This window comes from Haematobia irritans, chromosome 2, assembly GCF_050003625.1.
Source record: "Haematobia irritans isolate KBUSLIRL chromosome 2, ASM5000362v1, whole genome shotgun sequence".
In the NCBI taxonomy this organism is placed as follows: Eukaryota; Metazoa; Arthropoda; class Insecta; order Diptera; family Muscidae; genus Haematobia; species Haematobia irritans.
The window spans coordinates 140,973,150-140,997,622 of record NC_134398.1 but is presented as its reverse complement, the minus strand read 5'-3'; the positions used below and the strand labels follow the sequence as shown (position 1 = coordinate 140,997,622).

General features: G+C 33.9%; 2 protein-coding genes and 1 long non-coding RNA gene across 4 annotated transcripts; 2 read left to right on the top strand and 1 right to left on the bottom strand.

The window, feature by feature from the left end:
• The first annotated feature begins 1,576 nt into the window (after positions 1-1,576).
• ChLD3 (Chitin and LDLR binding deacetylase 3) lies at positions 1,577-22,706 on the top strand. The gene is made up of 5 exons (XM_075296318.1): positions 1,577-1,956; positions 18,814-19,068; positions 21,087-21,555; positions 21,689-22,211; positions 22,274-22,706. The coding sequence occupies exons 1-5, from the start codon at positions 1,698-1,700 to the stop codon at positions 22,553-22,555; spliced, it is 1,788 nt and encodes a 595-aa protein (XP_075152433.1). The 5' UTR covers positions 1,577-1,697; the 3' UTR covers positions 22,556-22,706.
• Positions 22,571-23,214, bottom strand: LSm7 (U6 snRNA-associated Sm-like protein LSm7). Of its 2 annotated transcripts, XM_075296320.1 has the most exons (3): positions 23,123-23,214; positions 22,729-23,056; positions 22,571-22,669 (listed from the first exon to the last, which is right to left on the bottom strand). In XM_075296320.1, exons 1-2 carry the CDS (start codon positions 23,138-23,140, stop codon positions 22,745-22,747), a joined length of 330 nt encoding a protein of 109 aa, XP_075152435.1. In that variant the 5' UTR covers positions 23,141-23,214; the 3' UTR covers positions 22,571-22,669; positions 22,729-22,744. The 2 variants fall into 2 exon arrangements, with proteins under 2 accessions (XP_075152435.1, XP_075152434.1); XM_075296319.1 differs by having other exon boundaries at positions 22,571-23,056.
• A 667-nt stretch (positions 23,215-23,881) lies between these two features.
• Positions 23,882-24,324, top strand: LOC142224117 (uncharacterized). The gene is made up of 2 exons (XR_012719040.1): positions 23,882-24,053; positions 24,111-24,324. It is a non-coding gene; the product is annotated as an uncharacterized LOC142224117 (long non-coding RNA).
• Positions 24,325-24,473: the final 149 nt, after the last annotated feature.

Here is a 24,473-nt window from a genome sequence, read left to right as displayed (position 1 = left end):
AATAAAAAATTCTTTATTAAATAATGAATAATTTTATTGATGTCAAAATTAAAATAATAATAGTTTCTAACGATAGAAACAACGAAATAAATATATAATAAAACAATAAAAAACAAAAGAATCACATTTTCTTAAAAAATAAACAAAATAAATTCCAAATTACGCTGTCAAAAAGAGCACTGTTGGACATAAAAATACGGCATCAAAAAAAGAGAGTGAACAAAAAGATACGAACACAAAAAGAGAACATGTTCTCTTTAAAAGAGATGTAATGGACAGCCTATTTATATGGGGACTATACACAATTATGAACCGATATGGACCAATTGTGTGATTGGGGATCGGTTTATCTGGGGGCTATATATAACTATAGACCGATGTCGACCAAGTTTGGCATGGTTGTTAGTGTCCATATACTAACACAAAATACAAAATTTCAACAGGATCGGATGAATTGTGCTCATCCAAGAGGTGCTATATATAATTATAGACCAATATGGATAAATTTTTGCATGGTTGTTAGGGACTATATACTAATACTACACACCAAATTTCAAGCGGATCGGATGAAATTTGCTCCTCCAAGAGGCTCGTAGGTCAAATCTGGGGATTGGTTTATATGGGGGCTATATATAATTATGGACTGATATGGATACATTTTTGTATGGTTATTAGAGACCATATATCAACACCAGGTACCAAATTTCAACCGGATCGGATGAAATTTGCTCCTCCAAGAGGCTCGGAAGGTCAAATCTGGCATCCGTTTATATGGGGCCTATATAAAATTATGGACCGATTTGGACCAATTTTTGCATGGGTGTTAGAGACCATATACTAACACCACGTAACAAATTTCAACCAGATCGGACGAAATTTGCTCCTTCAAGAGGATCCGCAAGTAAAATCAGGGGATCGGTTTATATGGGGGCTATATAATTATGGACCGATCAGGACCAATTTTAGCGTGAATGCTAGAGTCCATATAATAACACCACGTACCAAATTTCAACTGGATCGGATGAAATTTGCTTCTCTAAGAGGCTCCGTAAGCCAAATCTGGGGGGTCAGTTTATATGGGGGCTATACATAAAAGTGATCCGATATGGCCCATTTGCAATACCTTTTGACCTACATCAATAACAACTACTTGTGTCAAGTTTCAAGTCGATAGCTTACTTTGTTCGGAAGTTAGCGTGATTTCAACAGACGGACTGACGGACGTGGCTAGATCGACTCAGAATTTCCATGTTTCGGAGATTCTACCTCATAATTAACTCATACTAACGTGACGAATTTGTTATTGAAAAGGTAAACTTTCTTCTTACTAAAAATTAGATATATACACTGCCTTATCGACACTCAAGGAATTTATCTTCTATCTCGTATAGTACATTTTACCCTCGGCTTTTATGAGTGAATATCATGCTATTTATCTACATTTTTCTCTTCCAAAACTGTGGAAACTTCCTTGAAGAGAAAAAGTTGAATGTTACCAATGAACATCCCAAAGACTTGACAATTTCTATAAAAACGTTTGAAATGTAAACAGACACTTCAGTCATTAAAACGATCTCGAATCGTGTGGTAGATAACGGTAAACTTGAGACAAGAAACGGTAGTGATACAATTTAAAATTAGTGTTTTAGTGCAATCTGTGCTCAGTGAAATATATAAGAAAAAACCCAAGGGGAAAAATGTATATCACACCTACCGATGAAAAGGCAGTGAAAGAAAACGTAACGAAAGTAAAGAAAAATGCACACAGTTTATTAGATGAGAAATGTGCAACAACAGTCAAGGTCGGTCGTCCATTTTCCGGTTGTTGTAAAAGTGCCATTAAATCTAGAGCCGCAATGCCAAACAAAGTCGGACGACGACAACGATATCAAAGTTGTCGGTTAAGTTTTGCCATTGAAATGTTTCTTCTAGTACAGGCATTGGTCTCTGGAATAGGTAATTTCTCCAACAAAAAAGTGTTTGTGATTATGTGATAACCAAAATAGAGTTGGGTTGATTATTGTATGCAGACTAATATTTCGTATGTTAGTCAGCCTGTATTTTGTTGGTCACCTTTTCTTTTGTTTATTTGATTGAATTGATTGTTGTGATTTTAATATGATTTTAACGTTCTCTTGGCACGAGCTTGGCGGTAAATTTGTTAATTGACTGCCGATGAACGGATGTGTGAAAGTGTTTTTTGTCTTCTCTTGCATATAAAATTTAACGTCATTGTTTGTTTGGTTGTGAATCCAATAATATTACATAATAAATATGAATTAATTTAAGATGTACTGAAATAGGAAATTTAGTCCCACGGTTTCAAAATTATGAATGTGGAAAAAATGAACAATGCACATAAAAATAGGAAGTTGTTCCATGGAAGCCATTGGATTTGTTTTTTAATATGTCAAACATATTCACAAACATGTAAGAAGCATTACTTTTTTTTTGTTGTAAAAACCTATAATTTTATGCGAATTTTAAATATACACTTAAAATAAAGTGACCCCTTCTTTAAGTTAAACTAATGCTATAGATAAATATATGCGAGTAAGTCGATGGCCTTTGACCATCTCCAAGAAGGCCTCTACACGCTCACAAAAAATCGCTTCTGTAACATATACTCCCAAACATATTTTGCTTCAAGCATATACATTTTTGCGTATTGCCCAAATATTTATATGTTTGATCTCTTCCAATATATAATATGTTTGAAAGCATATTAGTCTAAACAATATATGTTTGGGTAGTCTAAGTTTCAAACATTTTGTATTTTTGCATCCAAATTCAATAATGTTATCTTCCAAAAAACAATATGTTATTATGTGAACATATAATATGTTTGGAAGCATTTTGCACCCAAAAATATTATATGCTTAAAAAAAATTCTCCCAAACAATATTGTGCTCAAAATTTTATTTATTTATTTATATATTTACAATCATAACGAATTATGAAAATAAACAGGTAATATAGGTTCTAACAACATAGGTTTTCGACCTGAATGCTCAAAATTTTGTTTCTGCCCAATTCCCCCACATCTTTCTCACTTCCACGAGATTTTTTAGTTCTTAGCACCTTTTTCTGTAATACAAACATTGTAGAAGGAATTATTCAATTGTATGATTTTTTTTATTTTAATTTTACCTTTTGCCGGACGGGGATTCGAACAACGGACCACACAGTTTGTAAGGATCAAAGAAGTAGCTGATCAATTGCCCAAGGAAAAATAAAATGTTAATTTTGTAATAACAAGCAACAACCACCAACTTAATTCAATATCGCTCCCTGTTAAATAGCGCTCCAAGCTACTAAACACATATATGTTTATAGGCTATTTCTAAATTAATATATGTTTGCATCCAAGCATATTATATTTACAAACATTTTATGTCCCAAACATAATATGTTCTAACATATTAACATATATGTCCCAAACATGTTATGCTAGTTTATGAACATTATATGCTTGCACTCAAAAATATTGTGTTTAAAAATTTGTGTTCCAAACATATAATGTTTATAGCCAAACATATGAAAAACAGCCTTTTTCATCCGTATACGTATTACATAATTTTATTTAATTTAAATAAATTTAACTTTGTTAGTTGTATATTTATTTAATTCAATTAACATTAATTTAATTTAATTGTAATTTAATGATCAAGGCAAGATAAAAAATTTAAGAAAAACAGTTTTTTCCGTTCAGATTTAGATATAGCGCTAATATATATCTTTCGTCCGATATGCACTTATATGGCCCAGAAGCCAGAGTTTTATACTGATTTGCTTTAAATTTTGTACAATGAGTAGAATTAACGTTCTCGGTACACATGCCAAATTTGGTTGAAATCGGTTCAGATTTAGATATGGCTCCCATATATATCTTTCCCTCGATTTTCACTCATATGATCACAGAGGTCAAAGTTCTAATCCGATTTACGTAAAATTACAAGGAGTAGAAATAACGTTCTCGATATACATGCCAATATTGGTTAAAATCGGTTCAGAGATAGATATAGCTCCCATATATATTTTTCTCCTAATTTTCACTCATATGACCACAGAGATCAAAGTTGCAAGTCGATTTTGCACAGGGTGTAGAAATAACATTGTAACTATGCATGCCAAATTTGGTTGAAATTGGTTCATATTTAGATATAGCTCCCATATATAATTTTTCTGATTTCGGCAAAAATGGCCAAAGTACCAACATTTTCCTTGTAAAATCCCTACTACCAAGTCGAAACTTGTTTGAATGACTTAAATTTTTCTATTCTTCTAATATATACGAGGGCGGTTCGGAAACTTCTTGGCCTATCAATGAAAGAGAATAGTTAGTTTTTCAAAAATATTTTTATTTTTCAATATAATCTCCTGAAACTTCAATACACTCAGTCCAACGCTTTTCTAGCAATTCTATCCTCTGATTAAAATATTGTTCCTCAAGGTCTTCAAAATAGTGGTTTACAATTGTAATTGCTTCTTCATTTGAGGTAAAACGCTTGCCAGCAAGGAATTTTTTTAGATTTGGGAACAAATAAAAGTCACTGGTAGCTAAATCAGGAGAATAAGGTGGGTGGTCAAGCACCTTTAATTCGTTGATGTTTTCTCGAATTTGTACATTTAATTGATCCCAAAGGTTGCAATAGTACTTTGAATTCATTGTTTTACCCTTTTGCAGACAATCAATCAATAAAAAACCTTTGAAGTCCCAAAAAACCGTTGCCATATCCTTATCAGCCGATTGAATTGTTTTTGCTTTCTTTGGGGCACTTCCTCCAGCTTCAGTCCATTGTGTGGATTGTTCTTTTGTCAATTTTTTACTGTTGCATATGAAGGAACACTTTCACCTAACACATTCACCATATCATTATGAATTTCTTGTCCCGATAAACCTTTTTAAGTAAATATTTTATGACAGCACGCATATCTAATTTTTCCATTGTAAAAAATTGCGGATGCGTCTTTTTTGAACACCTGAAGGAGTTGCCAGATCGTAACAAAATTTAACATGTGTTCATAACAGAGATGAAAGTTTTCAAAACACTTAACTTTTTTCTGTTTATACCGCGCTTTTTGTGCTAGGCTAAGAAGTTTCCAAACTGCCCTCGTAAAGCCACCTTGGAAAATTGTTCTGTGTTATGGAATTGATTCGTGACCCTAATCGGTAATGTTCATACACCCAGTGAATGAATCCTTCATGGTGGATTTTTAGGTTTAGGGTAGGTACTATGTTCGGTTTTCGAGTTGAAAACCACTTTATTTTCGCGATTACTTTTTCTTAAATAACCAAAATTATAAATGAAAACAAACTTATTTCGTTAAAGTCTTGCCGAAATCTAGAGGAACAACAAACTACGTATCAATTGAGTTAATTTGTCTGCTTTATATTGAACTGTTTTGATAAAGTAACCACGAAAATTTCAACGCGAAAAGCGAACATAGTACTTACCTTTATATTAACAAATTTTTAATTTTTTAAATTTTTAAATATTAAAAACTTTTAACATTTGCCTGTTTCGGTATCAGGCTAACATGAAATATAATAAGCAACGATGAGCCCGTCGCAAAACTAAGAAAAACACGACTAATGTACGCGTTAGAATTGTTGTTGTATCCTGGAAACCAGTTTCTGAAAGTTGTCACATGTTGTTGTAGTTGACTGTAGAAACAATAAGCATTGTTCGACTGTTCACCACTTAGGTGAATTCTAACAAATTAGCTTTCTAAAAATAAATTTCGTGTTGTTGCATTACTATGTAACAAAACGAAATAAAAATAAGATTAAGGGACTTGTAAGTTATATGAAAAAGATGATGTACAGTGGGAGAAAAGATGATTCAATTTGTAAGAGGAAATTTCCCAAATGTTTTCTCCATAAGGAGTTAGCATAAAGGGCCCAAAATTGAGTTATCTCTCCCAGCCAGATCTATACTAAAGGCTGTGGAAAGGTTCATTCGCCCGAACCGAAACATGTACAGTCCAGGCGTGTATAGATTTGTATCTGGCGTTTTCTTTTCAATGGCTCTATTAACCATGTTCCTTAATCTATATCTGTCCATAAAGCTCGAAAAATAATTGTATAATTAGATAAAATATTTTAGTAAATGCAACATGATACAAATAAGCTAATAATTTTTGTCAAATTAAAGAAAATTTATTAAAAATAATAATTCTTTTCTGTTGTTTAATAAAATTTTATTTCCAAGTAAGGAAAGTGTAAAGTCGGGCGGTGTCGACTATTTATATCCTGCAACACTTTGTAGATCCACATTTTCGATACAATATCAAATTCGTCAAATGTGTTCGGTGCTATATATAAAAGTTTTTGTTCCCCTATACATACATTTAAATCTGACTTGATCCTTACAAAATTTGTTAGACTTAAAAAAAACTGTAGGCTTAAAATTTAAGCACTGTGATGGAACACAATGTTAGTAAAAAAATATGTGAAACATTTAAATCTGAAGCAATTTTTAAGCAACTTCGCCGATTTATCGGTCGATAAATATGTATTAGAAGTATAGGCAAATTAAAGTCATTCTTACAAGTTTTCGACTTAGCAGTGGCGATTTTACAAAGAAAATGTTGATACTGTGACTATTTTTGACGAAATCAGAAAAATATATATATATGGGAGCTATATCTAAAGCTGAACCGATTTCAACCAAATTTGGCATGTATAGCTACAATATTAATTCTACTCCCTGTGCAAAATTTTAAGAAAATTAGAGCAAAACTCTGGCATATCGGCCGAAAGATATATATGGGAACTATATCTAAATCTGAACCGATTTCAACCAAATTCACGACACTATCAAGTGCAAAATTTATCAGACTGAAATTCTGGCTTCTGGGGTCATATTAGTAGATATCGGGTGAAAGATATATATGGGAGCTGTATCTAAAACTGAACCGATTTCTTCCAAAATCGATAGGCCCTATTCTGACCCAAAATACAAATTTGAAGTCGATTGGACTAAAATTGCGAACTAGACTTTGATTATGAAAATGTGTTCACAGACAGACGGACGGATATGTCTAGCTCGACTCAGGGGCCGGATATATGAAGTTCTAGACAGACACAATTTATGTAAAATTTACTCATTTGAGAAACTTATGAACTCAGTTCCAGCAAACTTCAATCGTTTTAGGAAAATATGAACTATTTTCATATTTAGTAAAATTGTGTACTTCATTTGTATATAACCTTTTCTCATTTTTAGTTCACTTTAATGACGTTAACTAAAAATGAGAAAAACTAAAAATAAAAAATATAATAAAAAAAGAAACTTTTCTCACATTTGGCAAATGTGAATTGAAATCAACGAATTTTCATGAAGTAAAATAAAGTTAAATCTGCTATAAAAATTTCGTTGTCTTTGTTCTGGGGGTAATTTTTGAGTGTGATTTAATTACAGTAATCCCTCGATTTACGTCGTCTCGGTTTACGTCGTTTCGATTTACGTCGTCAAATTTTTTGTTCCATCAAACTTTCGATTTACGTCGTCGATTTTTTTTGCCCACTTTATCAGAAACGCCTTCCATAAGTAAAACAAGTATATACAGCACTAAGTTCGGCCGGGCCGAATCTTAAATACCCATCACCATGAACCAAATATTCCTTTGAAATTTCAGGAGGGCTTGAGGACTTGAGGACACTTCCCGAAGATAAATTTAAAGATATCACCTATGAGGACTATATCAGATTGTGGATTTATAAGAACCATTTTTGTTTGAGTTTTATAGGAATCATTAACATCTCTTGTAAGTGTGCAAGAAAATTATAAAATAACGTCTTGATTTGAAATCTTAAATCTGCAGAAGTAAAATCAGGAAATTTTACATTGAGTTTCAAGCAATTTTCATGATCAGTGCGCCTTCTACACCCTCAAGAAGTGAAGTCGGTCTATATGGAGGCATTACCATATGGACCGATAAAAACTTAATCCGATACACGTTTTTGTGAACCTAAAATACCAGAATATTTACAATTTCAGGCAAATCAGATAAAAACTACGGTTTCTAGGAACCCAAGGAGCTAAATCGGTAGATCGTTCTTATGGGGGCTATACTAAAATATGGACCGATACTCACCATTTTCGGCACACCTCTTTATGACCCGAAAATACCTCTAGATTTCCAATTTCAGGCAAATAGGATAAAAACTTCGGATTCTAGAAGCCCAAGAAGTAAAATCGGGAAATCGGTCTATATGGGGGCTATACCAAAATATGGACCGATACTCACCATTTTCGGCACACCTCTTTATGGTCCTAAAATACCTCTAGATTTCCAATTTCAGACAAATTGGATAAAAACTACGGTTTCTATAAGCCCAAGACCCCAAATCGGCAGGTCGTTTTATATGGGGACCATACCAAAACATGGACCGATACTCACAATTTTTGGCACACATATTTGTGGTCCTACAATACCTCTAGATGCCCAATTTCAGGTAAATTGCATAAAAACTGCGATTTCTATAAGCCCAAGAAGTAAAATCGGGAAATCGGTCTATATGGGGGCTATACCAAAACATGGACCGATACTCACCATTTTTGGCACACCTCTTTATTATCATAAAATACCTCTAGATTTAAAATATCAGACAAATTGGATAAAAACTACGATTTCTATAAGCCCAAGACCCCAAATCGGGAGGTCGGTTTATATGGGGACTATATCAAAACCTGGACCGATATAGCCCATCTTTGTACTTGACCCGCCTGCAGACAAAAGATGGGCTTGTGCAAAATTTCAGCACGATTGCTTCATTATTGAAGACTGTAGCGTGATTACAACAGACAGACAGACGGACATCGTTATATCGTTTTAGAATTTCTCTCTGATCAAGAATATATATACTTTATATAGTCGGAAATCGATAATCGATCGATGAAGAATCTTGGAGTAACTTTCAATGAGAATTTAACTTGGTCTGATCATATTAATGCTAAATGCGGTAAAATATACGGTATGTTGCGTAATCTTTGGTATACTCAATCGTTTACACCTTTTCGTATAAGACTGCTGTTGGCCAGATCCTATGTTCTGCCTACTTTGTTATATTGATGTGAAATTTTCTCTGGATGTAACACCACTGACTTAAAAAGACTAAGGGCCAGTTTCTCAATGTTTTGTTATTATTTGTCGTGTCGATAAAACAGCTGATCCCATACAAAAATTTTACTAACCGGAGGTCTATCCACCGGTTAAAATTAATCGGAGGATGAGAAACTGGCCATAACAACCACGTTCAATCCGTTATATCTTCGGATTGAAACGTTACGATAGTGTGACCATTTTTGCGAACAAAATTTTTGGTATCCCGTTTGACAAATACGTTCAACTCAGAACTCTGATAATCCTCCAAAAGATTATACACACAAAGGAACCACCATATCTCTACGAACGATTAACATTCGCTAGATCCAACAGTGGTAACAATTTGATACAGATTCGACATAGAAGTCAGTTATCTGAGCGGCAGTTTTATATACAGTAGAATTCATTTATAACGACCTCGGTTATAACGACCATCCGTTTATAACGACGGATTTTCAAAGCAAGTTTGGTTCTTAATAATTTGTACATGTGCAAGCATTCGCTTAGAACGACTCCGGTTTTAGCAACCATCTGCTTTTAACGACCAATTTGCACGTCTGCTTTGGAATGGACATTCGGTTATAACGACGATGTAAGCTCTGTGTACTAATTTTTATTTTTTTCATTCCATTTTTTGTCGTCAGCCAATACTAAATAAAGAAACATGTACTGCGGGGAATCACAGAATTTGTTTTCGACTATCCCAAACAGAGGTGCAAATGACAAAGAAGAAATATTCAAACCAGTTTGGGATGAGTTCGAGTTCAAACCAGGACTGGGATGAGTTCGTAAATTTCGATGACAACGTCGTGACATCAGAAGAGCCTTCATTGAGAGAAATAGTGGAGAACACAAAAGAAAATGATGAAACTCACAGCGATAATGAACCAGATGACGAAGATGAGCCAATCAAAATTCCAACTAGGACAGAAACCTTGTGTGCGGTGCACACATTATTGTGTGCGGTGCACACATTAAAACAGTATTTACGATTTGGGTGTTCTGATATACCAGTGAGTTTATATGGTTCCGTTGAAATTATTGAAAGTAAATTATTAAAAGAAATTCTTGTAAATAGAAAACAAACCACAATTCTAAACTATTTTCAATCTCAATAAATATGAATATGAATATACATGATATAAAACAAAAATTTAAAAATATTGTGTACACTTATTTGGATACAACGACGTTCGGTTATAACGACGTATAATTTCGGTCCCTTGGCGGTCGCTATAACCGAATTCTACTGTATATGCGACGCGTCTCTGGAATCAGTTACCCAATCAACTTCAACTTATATACAACACAGTGCAGTTCAAGACGAAGCTGACAAAATATCTAATTCAGGGCAGTTAATCACAAAGAAATCTTTATGTAAAAACAACAATATCTAATTCAGTATCATATTATACACTCATAGAAAAAAGTCTGCTGAAAACAGCAGTCGATGTCTGCTGTTATATTTTTGTACTGCAGGGCCTAATGAACAACAATTTATAAAATTTTTAGGTTATAAAATTTTCCCCAAAGCATATTTAAGAACCAAAAGTAGTTTTTGGTATATTTTTGCTCTGTAATATACTTACAAGCTCCTAAATACGATCAGCAAACATTTTGTTTGCTGTTATGCCTCAATTCGATAAATATTCAGATTTTTGGTCAAATAAAGGGTGATTTGTTAAGAGCTTGATAACTTTAAAAAAAAAAAAAAAACGCATAAAATTTGCAAAATCTCATCGGTTCTTTATTTGAAACGTTAGATTGGTCCATGACATTTAATTTTTGAAGATAATTTCATTTAAATGTTGACCGCGGCTGCGTCTTAGGTGGTCCATTCGGAAAGTCCAATTTTGGGCAACTTTTTCGAGCATTTCGGCCGGAATAGCCCGAATTTCTTCGGAAATGTTGTCTTCCAAAGCTGGAATAGTTGCTGGCTTATTTCTGTAGACTTTAGACTTGACGTAGCCCCACAAAAAATAGTCTAAAGGCGTCAAATCGCATGATCTTGGTGGCCAACTTACCGGTCCATTTCTTGAGATGAATTGTTCTCCGAAGTTTTCCCTCAAAATGGCCATAGAATCGCGAGCTGTGTGGCATGTAGCGCCATCTTGTTGAAACCACATGTCAACCAAGTTCAGTTCTTCCATTTTTGGCAACAAAAAGTTTGTTAGCATCGAACGATAGCGATCGCCATTCACCGTAACGTTGCGTCCAACAGCATCTTTGAAAAAATACGGTCCAATGATTCCACCAGCGTACAAACCACACCAAACAGTGCATTTTTCGGGATGCATGGGCAGTTCTTGAACGGCTTCTGGTTGCTCTTCACTCCAAATGCGGCAATTTTGCTTATTTACGTAGCCATTCAACCAGAAATGAGCCTCATCGCTGAACAAAATTTGTCGATAAAAAAGCGGATTTTCTGCCAACTTTTCTAGGGCCCACTCACTGAAAATTCGACGTTGTGGCAGATCGTTCGGCTATTCATGATGAAATGTCAAAGCATACTGAGCATCTTTCTCTTTGACACCATGTCTGAAATCCCACGTGATCTGTCAAATACTAATGCATGAAAATCCTAACCTCAAAAGAATCACCCTTTACTATAGATATTCATAAAATATTGTGTTAATTCTGTTAGGATAGCTCCTATGTTGACATTTTGCCAAAATAAAACAGGTTTTAGTGTAATTGAGCTTAAAAAATAGAAGGAAATGTTTGCTATTTCAGCAAACAGTTTCTGCTGTTTTAGCAGACTTTTCTGCTGTCCCTACTAACAAATTTCTTTGGGTGTATGTAAATCCAATTCCTTATTATTATAATCTTTATTAAATTATCTTTCTACTTATTGTATTTATTATATTTGTTATAACATTACTGATTCTAATTCCCATTATAAGATATATATCTTTTGTATTAGGAAAGCAAAATAAATAAAATGAAATGAAAAAAAATCAAGGGATCACTGTAGTTTTGAGTTTTTAAAGGGTCTTTGAGATATCTCTCTCTCTCTCTTGTAATTCAAAAGTGTACAATAACCAAACTTTCCCTAATACGATAGACTGGATCATATGAACATACCTATAAGAGATGCAATCCACAATTTCCTATTAACGTACATTCACATACAAATGAATTGTAGACAAGCTAATGGAAATTTCAAAAAAAAAAAAAACACATACACATAATTCACAGAATCCAGATGATGCAGTTTTATGCACCAAATTGCTGATACGTTTGCTATTCATTGTTGCATGAACCACGAAGAAATAGTTGTTAATGGTATTGCTTCACCTCATCTAATTTTCGTTTTCGGTTAGATGCTGAGTAAATAATGATGTAAAGAGGTTGAATTGTCTGTTGGTGGCCATATTACATTCAATGAGCAGATCAAATCAACTGGTTTAAATTGGTCTCCTAGCGGAATGGCAGAGTCACCATTCATGGGCAATGGTTTGGTTGTTTGTAGCATTCACATAAAAATGGGACCAAAAAATATTTTTTTTACCTGTCTTTCACTTGTTCACGTTTCACATTGAAATTAAATATGATATTCGTAAACTGGAGGAACCGGCACTTCAATACTTTAAGGCATCGATGTAGTTTTTTTCCGGTGTGGATTGGAATTGAGAGTATCTATAAATGCGTAGATACAGAGAAAAGATTTTTTTCTGATTCAATCACGAATTATTTATACCCTTCACCACTTTGTAGACCGAAATTGGACAAAAATTTTATCTCTAGACATAAAATATAAATTTGGTTAACGTCCTGGGACGTTACAAAATGTTAGTAAAAACAAGTAAATAAAGTCTAAAGTCGGACGGGGCTGACTATATTATATCCTTCACCACTACGTAGACCAAAATTTGTGTTACCATCTCAACTCCTTCAAATTTGTTGGGAGTTATTATGAAGGTTTATATTCCCATATACAAATATGTATATCTTAGCCGATTTGGAGACAAGTTTTTGTACTTCTACAAATTATAAAAAAACAATTAAAAATTATTAAAATTTAAATCTGCTAACGCCTGGGATGAAACACAATGATAGTAAAAAAACAAGTGAGAAAAGTAGAAAGTCGGGCGGGCCGACTACATCATACCCTAAACCACCCCTACTGAATTAGTGGGGTATCAATGGTACAGGTTTGGGGAAAACCCGCATTTCCAAATTTATGAACATTAATGGGTACATGGTTATGGGAGTTTTATCACAATCTGAACAGAAATGTCTGATATTAGAAGCTATAGTCAGTGCTGCCGCTAGTGAAAAATTGAGTGAAGTAGATTTTGGAAAAAAGTGGAGTAGATTGAATAAAATTGAAGTAGCATACATTTTTGAAAACAAAACAATAGAATTCATTTTATTATACCCTCCACCATAGGATGGGGGTATATTAACTTTGTCATTCCGTTTGTAACACATCGAAATATTGCTCTAAGGCCCCATAAAGTATATATATTTTGGGTCGTGGTAAAATTCTGTGTCGATCTGAGCATGTCCGTCCGTCTGTTCAAATCAAGCTAACTTCCGAACGAAAGAAGCTATCCTCCTGAAACTTGGCACAAGTATTTGTTATTGATGTAGGTCGGATGGTATTGCAAATGGGCCATATCGGTCCACTTTTACGTATAGCCCCCATATAAACGAGAAGCAAATTTCATCCGATCCAGCTGAAATTTGGTACATGGTGTAAGTATATGGTCTCTAACAACTATGCAAAAATTGGTCCACATCGGTTAATAATTCAATGATTAAAACCGCTATGTTCATCGCAATTAAAGGAATAGGAAAAACAATTATGTAATATGGGGAAAAATTTTAAAATATGAAGCAGAACAAAAAGTGAAGCAGATTTTTGAAAGAAGGAGTGACGAAGTAAATTTTGTGAAAATGAAGCAAAATACTTCGATTGAAGTAGTAGCGGCAGCACTGGCTATAGTTGATTCTGAACCTACAGATTTAGTATGCCACTAATATTGAGTCCATTATTAAAAAAAGAGGAAATCGCTCAATTAGTGTGGTAATAAATCCAAATTTCCGAAAATAGATCAATAGATTTAAGTAAGAGCTGCATATAAGTCTAAATATATCAGCTAATACATGTACATTTGAAATTTGACCAATATTGGTTAATAAATAAGAGTATTATGGCCAAATTTGGGAAAATCGATCGATGCATATATATGGGAGCTATATCTAAATCTGAACGGATTTTGATGATATTTTCCAGATTTGGTTGATACCACAGAAGGTTACCTTGTGCTAAATTAGAGTAAGATTGGGCACTAAATAAGACTATTATGGTCAGAAATAAAGTTATAAGGAGTACATTTCTCAAAAACGGGCGACACATATATATGGAAGCTATATCTAAATCTGAACCGATTTGGATTATATTTTGCAGGTTTTGTTGATATTACAGTAGATTACCTTGTGCTAAATTTGAGTAAGATCGGTTAATAAATGAGACCGCTATGATCAAAGATATGGTTATAAGAGGCAAATTTTTGAAAATCGGGCGCAACATATATATGGGAGCTATATGTAAATCTGAACCGATTTGGATGATATTATAAGCCAAATTTGATTAAGATCGGTTTATAAATAAGGGTTTTATGGCAAAATTTGTGAACATCGGGCGATATATATATATATATATATATATATATATATATATATATATATATATATATATATATATATATATATATATATATATATATATATATATATATATATATATATATATATATATATATATATATATATATATATATATATATATATATATATATATATATATATATATATATATATATATATATATATATATATATATATATATATATATATATATATATATATATATATATATGGAGCTATAGCCAAATCTGAACCGATTTCGATGATTTTGTGCACATATAGTGAGTGCTATAGAAAATTAAATATGGCCAACTTTGAGTCAGATAGGTTTATAAATAAGGGACTTATGGCCAAATTTGGGAAAAATCGGACGATACATAACAAGTTGGCATATAAGTACCCGGTCTAGCAAGAAAAACACAGTTTTTTGCCAAAATTCGTTTTTATTATTCAACATAGTTCCCTTCAAGAGCGATACAACGATTATAACGACCTTCCAATTTTTTGATACCATTTTGGTAGTACTTCTTCGGTTTTGCATCAAAATAGGCCTCAGTTTCGGCGATCATTGCAGCCAAATTTTTTCCCTGCCAGCATTCTTTTGAGGTCTGAGAACAAGAAAAAGTCGCTGGGGGCCAGATCTGGAGAATACTGTGGGTGGGGAAGCAATTCGAAGCCCAATTCATGAATTTTTGCCATCGTTCTCAATGACTTGTGGCACGGTGCGTTGTCTTGGTGGAACAACACTTTTTTCTTCTTCATATGGGGCCGTTTTGCCGCGATTTCGACCTTCAAACGCTCCAATAACGCCATATAATAGTCACTGTTGATGGTTTTTCCCTTCTCAAGATAATCGATAAAAATTATTCCAAGCGCATCCAAAAAAACATAGGCTATTACTTTGTCAGCGGACTTTTGAGTCTTTCCACGCTTCGGAGACGGTTCACCGGTTGCTGTCCACTCTTCCGACTGTCGATTGGACTCAGGAGTGTAGTGATGGAGCCATGTTTCATCCATTGTCACATATCGACGGAAAAACTCAGGTGTATTACGAATTAACAGCTGCAAACACCTCTCAGAATCATCAACACGTTGTTGTCTTTTGTCAAATTTGAGCTCGCGCGGCACCCATTTTGCACAGAGCTTCCGCATATCCAAATATTGATGAATGATATGACCAACACGTTCCTTTGATATCTTTAACGCCTCTGCTATCTCGATCAACTTCATTTTACGGTCATTCAAATTCATTTTGTGGATTTTTTTATGTTTTCGTCGGTAACCACATCTTTCGGGCGTCCACTGCGATCACCGTCCTCCGTGCTCATTTCACCACGCTTGAATTTTGCATACCAATCAATTATTGTTGATATCCCTGGGGCAGAGTCCGGAAACTCATTTTCAAGCCAAGTTTTTGCTTCCACCGTATTTTTTCCCTTCAGAAAACAGTATTTTATCAAAACACGAAATTCCTTTTTTTTCATTTATTCACAATAACAAAAGTTGCTTCACAAAAGACGCTCCATCTCACAAACTAATTGACTTACAGACGTCAAATTTTGACACGAATCATTTGAAGGTTGGTACTATATAAAAATAATATGCATTTAATACTAGCGACGCCATCTATGTGTCAGACCGGGGACTTATCAGCCAACCTGTTATTATATATATATATATATATATATATATATATATATATATATATATATATATATATATATATATATATATATATATATATATATATATATATATATATATATATATATATATATATATATATATATATATATATATATATATATATATATATATATATATATATATATATATATATATATATATATATATATATATATAAAGGGTGATTCTTTTGAGGTTAGGATTTTCATGCATTAGTATTTGACAGATCACGTGGGATTTCGGACATGGTGTCAAAGAGAAAGATGCTCAGTATGCTTTGACATTTCATCATGAATAGACTTACGATCTGCCACAACGTCGAATTTTCAGTGAATGGGCCCTAGAAAAGTTGGCAGAAAATCCGCTTTTTTATCGACAAATTTTGTTCAGCGATGAGGCTCATTTCTGGTTGAATGGCTACGTAAATAAGCAAAATTGCCGCATTTGGAGTGAAGAGCAACCAGAAGCCGTTCAAGAACTGCCCATGCATCCCGAAAAATGCACTGTTTGGTGTGGTTTGTACGCTGGTGGAATCATTGGACCGTATTTTTTCAAAGATGCTGTTGGACGCAACGTTACGGTGAATGGCGATCGCTATCGTTCGATGCTAACAAACTTTTTGTTGCCAAAAATGGAAGAACTGAACTTGGTTGACATGTGGTTTCAACAAGATGGCGCTACATGCCACACAGCTCGCGATTCTATGGCCATTTTGAGGGAAAACTTCGGAGAACAATTCATCTCAAGAAATGGACCGGTAAGTTGGCCACCAAGATCATGCGATTTGACGCCTTTAGACTATTTTTTGTGGGGCTACGTCAAGTCTAAAGTCTACAGAAATAAGCCAGCAACTATTCCAGCTTTGGAAGACAACATTTCCGAAGAAATTCGGGCTATTCCGGCCGAAATGCTCGAAAAAGTTGCCCAAAATTGGACTTTCCGAATGGACCACCTAAGACGCAGCCGCGGTCAACATTTAAATGAAATTATCTTCAAAAAGTAAATGTCATGGACCAATCTAACGTTTCAAATAAAGAACCGATGAGATTTTGCAAATTTTATGCGTTTTTTTTTTTTTTTAAAGTTATCAAGCTCTTAACAAATCACCCTTTATATATATATTTTTTTTTATTTATATAAATTTATTTTTTATATTCAATTGTTTTCATATATAATTTTAGTTTTTAAATTGATTAAAAAATTATAGTTAATTGTATCAGTTAATTTTTAATTGATTAATTTTTCATATACAATCAAGTTTTTAATTGGAAATATTTTGGTGATCTTTTTTTCCTAAGTACTAACATTAATATAAGAACATTTGGTTATCATTTAATACTGGAGTGGAAACCGTGTTCAGGAGTAAGAGATACCTGACTGGAGCTGGGATAACAACGATATAGTCTCCCTAGGTAACTTTCCTTTGTCTTCACTAATGGAGAGGTAACTCACCAAGAAGAACGTTACACTAATAGGTCAGGATTATCGGCAGAATCATTTCTGTGTAAAGCCAGCTCTAGTGAACATTTTTGTTGTATGTCAATTATACAGTTTTGCTATGCATTTCTTATAGAAGACAATGTAAACAATCGATAACATGGCGTCAATGAAAATTTCGTTAGCAAAAATATGTTAGCTATGCATTTTTATGATCAGCCAAAAAAAAATATTTTTGTCAGAGGCTTTACCGGCTTTAAACCGGTCTCAGTACCGCATGTATATCTGTAACATCGCTGTAGTCACCACCATAACACACCAATTGTTGTGTATTAGGATAGGAATCCCTTGTAAGAATGGCAGGCGAGGATTTTGGAGTAGTGAGAACTATGTTCTAGCGGAAATTTCCGCGTCCCATAAGAAAAGCATTGTTATATATTTGCCAACGAAAATTCCGTGAGGCGTTATTATCGACTGTCAATCATAACTCCTCTCAGAGTTTTCGTTAGCAAATATATAGCAATGCTTTTCTTATGGGTAGCGGAAATTTCGGCTAGAAGTACATACCGGCCTTTAACTATTTTTATGTTCAGTTTTCTCATTCTAATATGCTTTTATGTTTTAATTTGGGAAATAATCAGATTTTTTAGCAAATGCAAGATTTGCTACTTCAGTAAACAGTAAATGCTTTCCTTTTATCAGCCGACTCTTCATTGTTTTAACAAAAATTTCTACAGTGCATTGAAAAAAATAGAAGACAATGCTTTTCAGCAATCAGTCACTGCTTTCATTTTATCAGCAGTCTCTTCATTGTTTTAACAAATTTTCTCTGGGTTTACTTGGAGCTACATATGTGTCCGGATAGGGACTTTTTCTATTTACATATTTATTCTGTTTATGAACTTGTTCTTTTTCTTTCAGATGCTTATGGCCATAACAATCATACACAACGAAGTCTTACCAACAATGTGGAGTGTCTTGAAGATATAGTACGGTTTTATCGAGATCCAAACCGGCCAGTTCACAAGATATGGACCAGTTCAGAGTGCTCTAAATATTATTTATGTTTGGAGGGAGAAGTATTCAACTTTAAATGCTCTGAAGGCTTGCTATTTGATGTGGTCAGGCAAATATGCGATTTTAAACAAAATGTGGATAATTGCGATATAACGGCAGGTTTGTTTCATTTCCATTCATTTCACTCGCATTTCAATGAAGATCCATTAGTGAAAACATTGACAACGGCATTCTAAACGTTACTACTGCACTCGAGGTAACGTGAACTGAACTCGCAGTAACGTGAACTAATTAAAACCAAGAGAGTTCACGTAAGCGAACTCCAGCGAATTTCGGAACAAAACATAGTCATATTCAAGAGTTTTACACGATGTAGAGTGGTAGTCATTTTTTGTTATAAGTACTATTTAAAAACTTAATTTAATTTCATGAAAAAATTAAAAAAAGAGATCGGAAAAATATCAGTGAGTATGGAATTATAACGCAATTTAAATCAATAATTAAAATTCAAAAAATTCGGTAGGAGTATTTGAAATTCATGTTTTTCAGCGTTAAGCTGAGTACTATGTTCAGTTTTCAAGCGGAAAATCAGTTTGTTTTCACGGTTACTTTTTTTAAATTAATTAAATTATAATTATACAATGGTTCACAGTCAATTCCTTAGATCTTTTCCATTCACTATTTCACAAGACTTTATAAAAATGTAATAGTCTTCTTATAGATTTCTGTACTTTTAATTTGGCGTTTTGGTGAAAAATACGAACATAGTACTGACCTTTACGGAGTAGTTAGTGCAAGAAAAAGCTTGTTCACGTTATGCGGTGTTCACGTTAAGCGGTATTCACGTTACTGCGAGTGCACTGTATGTCTTTTATCCTACCTACACTCATAGAAAAAAAATACAAATGCTTATAGAGAAAATTGCTGTTTTCAGCTCATACTTTTTACTTGTATGCTGTGTTTTACTTATACTTTTTAGCAGTATTTCTTCAGCAAAAAACCGTTTGCGGATTTACCTACACTCATAGCGAAAAGTCTACTAAAAACAGCAGTCGATGTTTTCTGATATATTTTTGTATTTTTTGGCCTAGCAAGCAACAATTATTTAAATTTTTAGGTTCTAAGATGTTACACAAAATATTCCCAAAAATCAGGAATAGCTTTTTTATTTTCATGCGCTCTAAAATCCTTAAAAATTCCTATATGCACCAACAAACTTTTTCTTTGCTTTTAAAGTGGGTACTATGTTCGGTTTTCGAATTGAAAATCACTTTATTTTCGCGATTACATTTTCCTGAAATAATCAAAATTATAAATTAAAACCAAAATACTCCTGTAAAGTCTTGCCGAAATCTAGGGGAACAAGAAACTGCGCATCAATTGAATTAATTTATCTGCTTCATATTGAACTGTTTTATTAAAGTAACCGCGAAAATTTCACCTCGAAAAGCGAACATAGTACTTACCTTTATGCCTTAATTTGGAAAATATTTAGATTTTTACCAAATACATGACATATCCTTAATATACTATTTTTATTGTTTTGCTGCAGCCCCTTGTTTTACATTTTTATTTGTTTCAGCCAATATAAAACATGTTTAAGGATAATTGAGTTTAAAAATAACAATGTTTGCTTTTTCAGAAAACGGCGACTGCTTTCTCGTTTTCAGAAGCCTTTTTGTTTTAGTAGATATTTCTGCTGTGTCTTATTTGGGTTTAGTTTCTTAGTTGGAAGAACTGAAATGAATGCTTCCTCCTCTTGCTGCAGAAAAAAAACTTCTGCTTTAGCAAACATATGATTCTTTGAGTGTTACAATCTTAACTGCTAAAAACGTTTCAGTTTACTGAATGTGACATATGCACAATAAAATTCCTGTTAAACCTCAACGGAGTCACAGTGGCCCTTAATGAAGCTATCAGGGAATAGCATGACAATAAACACACACCTAGTACCCATCATTATCAATGAAACCTTCAAAATGCGGTTTACCAATATGAGGTTGTGGACTTTTGTCACTTTATTCTGAGTGGACCCATGTAGTGGGAACCTAGCCTTGGCTCATAAAAAATTACATTAGATGATTTTCAAAGGCAAGAATATGAGGTTGTGTTTAATTACGAGAGGTTTTACTGTATACTCCTCCAACATGTTTCAAAAATGTTATTTTTTTCTTTAGAAACACCAGCACCAAAACCATTACTGGATGAATCCGATTGTCCTGAAAATGAGTGGGCTTGTGGTGATGCCACATGTTTACCTAACGAATATTTCTGTGACGGATCTGTCGATTGTCCAGATGAATCCGATGAGGGATGGTGTGATGCTGATAATGATCCAAACGCTGCCGAATCTTGCGATCCCAAACAATGTAAATTGCCAGATTGTTTTTGCTCTAAAGATGGAACAACAATACCTGGTCGCTTGGAACCTCATGCTGTACCCCAAATGATTCTTCTAACATTCGATGACGCGGTGAATTTTGAAAATTGGGAATTATTCATGAAGGTATTGTTCAATGGGCAACGCCGTAATCCAAATGGATGTCCCATAAAAGCTACGTTCTTTGTTTCGCATCCATTCACAAATTATCAATATATTCAAAAATTGTGGAATGATGGCCATGAGATAGCAGTACATTCAGTAACGTAAGTTGTTTGAAAATTTCTATACTCATACACATGAAACTGCAAAAGCCTCCGTTGCAGATCTTTATATATCCCCATCCTATGGTGTAGTGAATAAAAAATGTATCTTTAAGCCTTATCTTCTTATTTGTAGACACCGAGGACCTGAAATGTGGTGGTCACACAATGCAACAATCGAAGATTGGTTCGATGAAATGGTGGGCCAAGCAAATATACTTAATCGTTTTGCGAGTGTACGCATGGAAGAGATCCGTGGGATGCGTGTTCCATTCCTGCGTGTAGGATGGAATCGCCAATTTCTTATGATGAAAGAATTTGGTTTTGCTTATGACTCATCAATGGTTGCACCTTTTTCAAATCCTCCCCTATGGCCATATACGTTGGACTATAAGATGCCACATGCTTGTATGGGCAACAAACAAAATTGTCCATCACGTAGTTATCCAGGAATTTGGGAAATTGTATTGAATCAATTAGAGGCTGGTGATTTTACGTGTACAATGATCGATAGCTGTCCACCGCATTTGAATGGGGATGATATCTATCGAATGCTTACACATAATTTTAAGCGTCATTATCTATCGAATAGGGCACCTTTGGGTTTATATTATCATGCAGCCTGGTTTAAGAGGCCAGATTACTTAAATGCCTTTTTGGTAAGGAATATGACCCCCTCTGACATATTTTGAATGATTATACCTAAACTCGTTCCTTTTAGAAATTTATGGAAGATTTACAAAAACTTCCCGATGTATATTTCGTAACCAATCAAGAGGCCATACAATGGATGCGTACACCAACTTCCAGCAATAATTTAAATCAATTAGAAGCCTGGTCTTGTAAAGCCAAAAAACGATTGGATACCAACGAAAAAGTATGTAACCTGCCCAATATTTGTAAACTAAGAAGTAGAGTTCTACAACAGGATCGATATTTATACACCTGCAAAGAATGTCCTCCACAATATCCATGGATTCGCAATGAATTTGGTTTGGATTAAATTTACACAATTCAATTTTGGATTGTAGTATTTAGATTTTATAGTTAGTTTTAAGTTTTTTTACACTTTGTTATAAATAAATGTTATTTATTAAAACAATCTATGTATATCCACCTTAAATAAAGAAAAAAGGAAACTTTTCAAAAGTTGAGTTATGTATTTTTTACTTTTACCAATCTCCCAACACAATCATTGTGTTATAAATGGATTTGAAATAGCCTCCACTCCGTCTTGTGGACATATTAAAACTAATGCCGTCCCTCTACAAACTACTAGACCAAGATTTCTTGTTTCTTCGGAAGGTTTAAATGGCTCATCTGGATCTCTTAGAAATTCTATAGTGTTATCCAATACAAGATTGAGTAAGGCGTCGTAGCCTTTTAGTATCCCCGTAGCTTCTCTGCCACCGGCAAATTTTACGCGTATTTGTTTCTCCAAGTATTTTGATAAATCAAGTATGGATTCTTTGCGACGTTTCTCTTTGCCATCATTGCCGCCTCCCTATGGTAAGATAATACGATATAATTTTTCCAAGTCGATATTTGCATTAAATTATAAGAAACTCACTTTCTGTTTGTCAGCCATTATAAATAAATAAATGTTTACGCGATTTCTAACTAAATTGAAAAGCGTTCCATGGTCCCCATGGGCACATAACGAAGTCGAATATGATATTGACGGCGTCTCACCATGTGGGCCGTTATCGGCTAAACATAAGCTGTTATCGATAAGTATGCAGAAGGAGGAATATGGTAACGGTTAGTACAGTGTTTCGAGTTGGTCATTTTAAGCAAAGGTGGGTACTAAATTCGAATTTAGGCGCTAAAATAAAAAAAAGCATGATAACATTATAACTTTTTCATCGCTACCACAGACTTGTAAGTTACACCACAACAATCGCCAACTGTGATAGGGAAGCGTATCAAAATGTAAATGAAAGTATTTTGCTATCACTATTAAAAGTCACTATAACTATAAAAAGTTAAAAGAGCCATTTTATATTTTGTGAAACACCAAGCGCAACTAGTTTATTATAATTTATTTAAATAAAAACGATGATGAAGTGCTGAAAACATAGTTATCTCGCTTAAAATTCTGAAAGGTTAATTGGAGAACAATTTTTGACTTTTTAAATGGAATAAAGTGATAGTTCTTCAGATATGTGTCCGCTGCCTCCATCGAGAATAAGAACACTGGCTGATAGACGCTGCAACATCCCTGCCAGCATTTCAAAGTTCCATTTCATCATCATCGCTACCACCCTGCCAGCATTTCAAAGTTCCATTTCAACCTCATCGTTACCACAGACTCGTAAGTGTCACTTCAACCATCATGAAAAGGTACATCAAAAAGTACATGCAAGTAATTTGCCATCCCTACTGTTAAAAAAGCCATTTTTTTGTGAAACGCCAAGCGCAACCAGCTTGTTATATTTTAATTAAATAAAAACGAAAATAAAGTTCTGAAAACATAGATTATACGCTTAAAAATGTGAAAGGTATATTGGTGAACAATTTGGTGATTTTCCAAATGGAATAAAGTGATTGTTTTTCAGATATTTTACAGACACGCTGCCTCCATGGAATAAAAACACTGGTTGATAGACGCAGCAACATGTAACTCGCTACTTGTAACTCAACATCATCATTAATGCCAAAAATTATGTTAAATGTAATGTGATAGTGGTATAAATGTTATATTTTTAAGAATTTGTAAATGTTTAATCAAATTAATAAATATCTAAACAAACGTGTTTTACTCGACCACAATGATTCTTTTACAACTATCTTAAAATGCACTTTTTCTGATTGTTTGGAGGGTCCCTTATTGGCGTCGTTCTAAATTGATCTATAAAGGCACCTAATAATTGCACTCATGCGAAACATTTTTGTAGTAACTTGGCGTGGTACAACTTCTC

Excerpts from the sequence above, each read along its gene's own strand:
- ChLD3 (XM_075296318.1), top strand. The coding sequence starts at position 1,698 with ATGTATATCACACCTACCGATGAAAAGGCAGTGAAAGAAAACGTAACG. Across the intron at positions 19,069-21,086 it reads TAATTGCGATATAACGGCAG|AAACACCAGCACCAAAACCA; the intron begins GTTTGTTTCATT and ends TTTTTTCTTTAG. Across the intron at positions 21,556-21,688 it reads ATAGCAGTACATTCAGTAAC|ACACCGAGGACCTGAAATGT; the intron begins GTAAGTTGTTTG and ends TCTTATTTGTAG.